General features: G+C 48.2%; 1 protein-coding gene across 1 annotated transcript in view; it reads left to right on the forward strand.

The window, feature by feature from the left end:
* Nucleotides 1-1,227: 1,227 nt before the first annotated feature.
* The window catches only part of LOC125483534 (receptor-type tyrosine-protein phosphatase-like N), a 15,023-nt gene continuing 9,498 nt past the window's right edge, over nucleotides 1,228-6,752 (forward strand). The window contains exons 1-2 of the mRNA XM_048599271.1: nucleotides 1,228-1,330; nucleotides 4,063-4,197. Coding sequence (XP_048455228.1) covers nucleotides 1,228-1,330; nucleotides 4,063-4,197 — 238 coding nt within the window. The remainder of the gene's footprint in view (nucleotides 1,331-4,062; nucleotides 4,198-6,752) is intronic.

Raw genomic sequence — 6,752 nt, forward strand, 5'->3', positions numbered from 1 at the left:
TGTGGGGAAGTGGGGGGCGGGAAGCAAACTGAATTTTTCTCCCCACAGCGGGTAGCACAGTGGCTCAGTGGTTAGCACCGCTGCCTCACAGCGCCAGGGACCCGGGATCCATTCCACCCTCGGGTGACTGTGTGGAGTTCTCCCCGTGTCTGCGTGGGTTTCCTCCGTGGGCTCTGGTTTCCTCCTACAGTCCAAAGATGTGCAGGTTATGGTGGACTGACCATGCTAAATTACCCATAGTGTTCAGGGATGTGTAGATTAGGGGGGTAAGTCTGGGTGGGATGCTGCGAGGGTCGGTGTGGACTTGTTGGGTCGAAGGGCCTGTTTCCACACTGTAGGGATTCTATGAGCTGGCGCTGAGCCAGGCAACTTGTTTGAGGAGCTGGTGTGATCTGAGTGAGTCATTGTGCGTGGCGCGAGTTGGTGGCTGAGTGGGTAATTGTTAGAGGAGTAGTGGCTCTCAGGGGGCGGGTATAGCAATCTGTCTCGGAAATGTGAAGCCGTGACGTCAGGGAGGGAGAGAGAGAGACAGCCGGCTGCTTCGGGAAGCCCAGCTGGGAGTGCAGGCTCTCACCTTTCTCAACCCCGTCCTGCATTTGCAGCACCAGCCCCTCCTCTGCCTCTGCCATCACCCAAATGGCAAAGCAGATCCCAGAGCCTGGGGACGGTTTGCTGACACCCTGAGCTGTGTGCAGATGGCAGCAGGGAACTGACCAACAGGTTAGTGGCCGTTCAGGTGGCCCGGAGTAGGGAGTGGGCTTCAGAAAGGTGCAGGAACTGAGCAAAGAGGGAGTTGCATTTCACTAGCGCCCGTGGGATCGTACAGAAACAGGACCACTCAACCACATTGTACATCCAGTGGTAGTGCTTGACCTAAGCACACGATAGGGAGGATGTGATTGAGATGGAGGGGGTGCAGAGGGGATTCACCAGGCTGGTGCCTGGAGATGGAGAATTTCAGCGATGAGGTGAGGCTGCATTAAGCTCGGGGTGTTTTCTTTGGAGCACAGAAGGCTGAGGGGGTCCTGGTGGAGATGTATAAGATTACAAGGGGCCATGGTCATGGTGCATAATGTTTCAACATTACAGTACCTTGGCTAATTAGTGGAGTTCAGATAAAAGCAAACTACTGCAGAGCTGAAGATCTGCAACAAAAACAGAGAAACTCAGAGGGTCTGGCAGCATCTGTGGAGAGAGAGAGAGATGGAGTACCATTTCGAGTCTGGTATGAGTCTTCTTCAGAGCGAGAGCAGAGTACAGATACAGATCAGCTGTGACCGAACTGAGTGGAAGAACAGTCTGAGGGGCCGAGTGTCCTCCAGCTGGTCCTGTAAGAAGAGATTTGTTATGTCACTGCAAGTGCTATGCTGAGCAGCAGTTCAGATTCTATAAGAAAAAAATATAAAATAATAAGACATAGGAGCAGAAATGAGGCCATTTGGCCCACCGAGTCTGCTCCACCATTCAATCATGGCTGATAAGTTTCTCAACCCCATTCTCCTGCTTTCTCCCCGTAACCCTTGATCCCCTTGATAATCAAGAACCTATCTATCTCAGTCTTAAATGTACTCAATGACCTGGCCTTCACAGCCTTCTGTGGCGGTGAATTCCATAGATTCACCACTCTCTGGCTGAACAAGTTTCTCCTTATCTCCGTTCTAAAAGGTCTTTTGTTTACTCTAAGGCTGTGCCCTCGGGTCGTAGACTCTCCTACAAAATGGAAGCATCTTCCCAACATCCACTTTGTCCAGGCCATTCAGTATTCTGAAAGTTTCAATTAGATCATCCCTCACCCTTCTAAACTCCAATGAGTATAGTCCCAGAGTCCTCAAACGTTCCTCATATGTTAAGCTTCCATTCCTGGGACCATTCTCATGAAACTCCTCTGAACCCGCTCCAGGGCCAGTACATCCTTCCTGAGATATGGGGCCCAAAACTGCACGCAATACTCCAAATGTGGCCTGACCAGAGCCTTATAAAGCCTCAGTGGTACATCCCTCCTTTTATATTCAAGTCCTCTCAAAATAAATGCCAACATTGCATTTGCCTTCCTGACTACTGACTCAACCTGCAAGTTTACCTCGAGAGAATCCTGGACTAGAACTCCCAAGTGTCTTTGCACTTCAGACTTCTGCATTTTTTCCCCATTTAGAAAATAGTCCATGCTTTTATTCTTCTTACCAAAGTGCATGACCTCACACTTTCCCACATTGTACTCCATCTGCCTGTTGTGAAACTTTGGGAAAATTCTGAATCAAAAAGGGAATCCTTTCATGGATTGTGGGTGTCAACTACAATGCCAGACCCAACTGCCCTGGACCATTTCAGAGGGCAGGAGAGACTCAACCACATTGCTGTTGGTCTGGAGTCACATATAGGCCAGTCCAGTTAAGGGTGGCAAATTCCCCTCTCTATAAAGGACATTAGATGAACCAGATACATGGGAACCCCACCACCTGCAAGTTCCCCTCCGAGCCACACACCATCCTGACTTGGAAATATATCGCCGTTCCTTCACTGTCACTGGGTCAAAATTCTGGAATTCCCTCCCTAATAGCATTGTGGGTCAACCTACTGTAGCGGTTTGAGAATGCAGCTCAGCATCACCTTCTCAGGGGCAACTAGGGACGGTCAATGCATTGGTTCAGTTTGGGGTTCCACACTTCAGGGAGGGTTTCCAAGCCTTGGAGAGAATGTGGAGGAGATGGAGTAGAATTATCTAATAGGGAAGTCATGAGGACAGACTGGCAGACTCTTAATTCCAGATTTTTATTGAATTCAAATTCCACTGTTTGCTGTGGTGGGATTTGAACCCATGACCCCAGAACATTGCCAGGGTCTCTGGGTTAACAGTCCAGCAACAATACCACTGAGCCCTTGGCTCCCCACTTGCAATAGCAGTTGATTTGAATCCATATCCCCAGAGCATTAGAATCATAGAATCCCTACAATGTGGACACAGGCCATTTTGACCATCAAGTCCACTCTGACCTTTCCAAGAGAATCCCAACCAGACCCATCTCCCCTCTCTACTTTACCCCTGTAGCCTTGTATTTCCCATGGCCAACCCACCTACCCTACACATTTTTGGACTGTGGGAGGAAACCCACACAGACACGGGGAGAACACGCAAACTTCACACAGATAGTTGCCGAAGGGTGGAAGTGAACCCGGGTCCCTGGCGCTGTGAGGTAGCAGTGCTAACCACTGAGCCACCGTGTTGCCCTGGGCCTTTAACTTATTTGTTTAGTGACATTACCATGACCCCTACAGTCTTCCTGGATTGGAAATGAGCTTCAATTGGTGGGGGGGTGGTTGCAGGTGGAGAATTGAATGTTAAGAACCATCCTGATAGTTCTTTGGGGAGATGATGGCCTAGTGGTATTATCGCTGGACTGTTAATCCAGAGACCCAGATAATGTTCTGGGGACCTGGGTTTGAATCCTGCCATGGCAGATGGTGGAATTTGAATTGAATAAATATCTGGAATTAAGGATCTAATGATGACCAGGAATCCATTATTGGTTGTCAGGAACAACCCATCTGGTTCACTAATGTCCTTTAGGGAAGGAAGCTGCCATCCTTACCTGGTCTGGCCTACATGTAACTCCAGACCCACAGCAAATGTGGTTGACTCTTAACTGCTCTCTGGGTAATTAGGGATGGACAATAAATGCTGCCTGGTCAGCAACACCCTCATCCCATGAATGGATAAAGTATATTTATTACCTATCCAATAGTGGCCCTTCGCAAGGTGGTGCTAAGGTATTGACCCAAAAGAAGGAGTCGGATATAGTTCTTAAAGCTAAAGGGATTAAAGGGCATGGGGGAGAAAGCAGGAACAGGGACTGAGTTGGGTGACCAGCCATGGTCACATTGAATACTGAAACAGGCTTGGAGGGGCCGAATGGCCTACTCCCGCTCCTGTTTTCTATATTTCCGTGTCTCTTAAAGTTATATCGCATGTCTGCTGTGAGACTGAAAGCAACAAACGTTGCGTGTCAGAGCAGGCTGCCATTAGCACGTCGCTGTGTGATACTACAGTGTGTTCTGTTCCCACAGATGTTGCCATCCAGAGGATAGCCAAAGAGCTGGTAAAGTACGGCATTGATCTCCGAGACCTCAGTGACCAGCAGTTAAACAGCGTGTCGGCAGCAATTGGTCAGCTCACCAGAATGGCCGGTCAGCCTGACCCAGGTAAGGCCGTGTGGTAAGCTCAGTGAGACTGGGGGAGTATGAGGGAAGATCAGGTTTGGGAGGTCGAGGAAATGGCTAAGTAACATGACCAGCCTTGAATATTCTGCATGGCACAGATTTCAAATATTTCAAGATATTCACAGGAAAAGGCAGATTAAAAATAAACTATTTCCAGTAGTTGGCGATTCTAGTGGAGGTGTAACGGACACCGAAGAAAGTTACCTCAGTGTACAACGGGATCTTGATCAGATGGGCCAATGAGCTGAGGAGTGGCAGATGGAGTTTAACTTAGATAAATGTGAGGTGTTACATTTTGGAAAAGCAAATCAGAGCAGGATTTGTACACTTAATGATAGGGTCCTGGGGAGTGTTGCTGAACAAAGAGACCTTGGAGTTCAGGTTCATTGTTCCTTGAAACTGGAGTCACAGGTAGACAGGGCGGTTTGGTACACTTGCCTTTATTGGTCATTGCATTGAGTATAGGAGTTGGGAGGTCACGTTGCAGCTGTACAGGACATTGGTTAGGCTACTATTGGAATACTGCGTGCAATTCTGGTCTCCCTGCTATAGAAAGGAGGCTGTGAAACTTGAAAAGATTTGGAGCACAGTGGCTCAGTGGTTAGCACTGCTACCTCGCAGCACCAGGGACCCGGTTCGATTCCACACTCAAGCGACTACCTGTGTGGAGTTTGCACATTCTCCCCTACAGTGTCTGCGTGGGTTTCCTCCCATAGTCCAAAAGATGTGCATGTTAGGTGGATTAGCCATGGGAAATGCAGAGTTATAGGACAGGGGGATGAGTCTGGGTGGGATGCTCTTTGGAGAGTTGGTGTAGACTTGTTGGGCCGAATGGCTTGTTTTCACACTGTAGGGATTCAGTGATAATTTACTAGGATGTTACCAGGGTTGGATGGTTTGAGCTATAGGGAGGGGCTGAATAGGGTGGTGCTATTTTCTCTGGAGCATGGAAGGATGAGGGGTGACCTTATAGAGGTTTATCAAATCATGAGGGGCATGGATAGGGTGAATAGCCAAGGTCTTTTCCCCAGGGTAGGGGGAGTCCAAAACTAGAGGGGCATAGGTTTCAGATGAGAGTGGAAAGATTTAAAAGGGACCTAAGGGGCAACTGTTTCACGCAGAGGGTGGTGCGTGTATGGAATGAGCTGCCAGAGGAAGTGGTGGAGGTTGGTACAATTACAACATTTAAAAGGCATCTGGATGGGTAAATGAATAGGAAGGGTTTAGAGGGATATGGGCCAAATGCTGGCAAACGGGGCTAGATTACTTTAGGATATCTAGTCAGCATGGACGAGTTGGACCGAAGGGTCTGTTTCCATGCTGTACATCCCCATGACTCTAACTATTGGCATAGCCTAAGAATGAGGGCCAGACTATTCAGGAGAGATGTTAGGAAGCACTTCTACACACAAAAGGTGGGAGAGGTTTGGAACTCTCTTCCACAAATGGTAGTGGATGCTGGATCAGATGTTAGTTTGAAATCTGAGAGAGATTCAGTTTTGTTCAGCAACGGTGTTCTGGGATATGGGCCAAAGGCAGGTAGATGGAGTTAGGCCACAGATCAGCCCCTGAGCTCACTAAGTGGTGGAACAGACTCAAGGGGCTGAATGGCCTACTCCTTTTCCTATGTTTCTAATTTTGCTTGGGCTTGCAGGGTCTGGTATTTAATCAGTTGTGCGAAACAATTCAGATTTTGTTTATGGAAGAAAATAAATTTGTGTTTCTCTTATGCCGTTCACAAGCTGAGGGTGTTTGAGACTCCTCCACAGAGAGTGAAGGCATGTTTTGAAAGTGTTCTCCTTGTTGCAATGCAAGAAGTAAATGAATTGAGCACAGCAAGCTCCTACGAAAAAGAACAATGTGATAATGACCATAGAGTCCATGTCTAATGATTTTTTAGGCGGGAGGGGGAAGGACCCAGGGCACTTGGGGTGGTCTCGCTGTTACAAAAGGTGGCGGAGGGGCCCAGCTGAGAAGACAAACATATGGATTAGAAACAGGAAGAGGCCAGTCAGCCCCTTGAGCCTGTTCTAGCATTCAGTAAGATTCTGATGGACCTGATTACTCCACAGTCCTGCCTTCTCCCAGTAATCTTTCAGACCCTTGATCATCAAGAACCTATCTGTCTCTGCCTTAAAAAATATTCAAATACTCCATTCCCAATGCCATTTGTGGAAGAGAATGCCTAAGATTCTCTGGGAGGTTAAATATGGCCTCATCTCTGTTTTAAACGGGCAGTCCCTAATTTTTGGACAGAGACCTGGTTCCAGATTCTCCCTCAAGAGGAAACATCCTTTCCACATCCATCCGGTCACAGTCCCTCAGTAACTTTTAGGGGTTTTCCTGGATACTTACTGTGTTTACATGCTAGACTTTTGACATTTCATTTCCTGTTTGAAAGACTGACCATTCAAGAGTGCGGCGCTCCCTGAGTACTAACCTCTGACAGTGCGGCACTCCCTCAGTACTGACCCTCCGACAGTGCGGCATTCCCTCAGTACTGACCCTCCGACAGTGCGGCGCTCCCTCAGTACTGA

This window comes from Rhincodon typus, chromosome 7 (genome assembly GCF_021869965.1).
Source record: "Rhincodon typus isolate 14 chromosome 7, sRhiTyp1.1, whole genome shotgun sequence".
Classification (NCBI taxonomy): Eukaryota; Metazoa; Chordata; class Chondrichthyes; order Orectolobiformes; family Rhincodontidae; genus Rhincodon; species Rhincodon typus.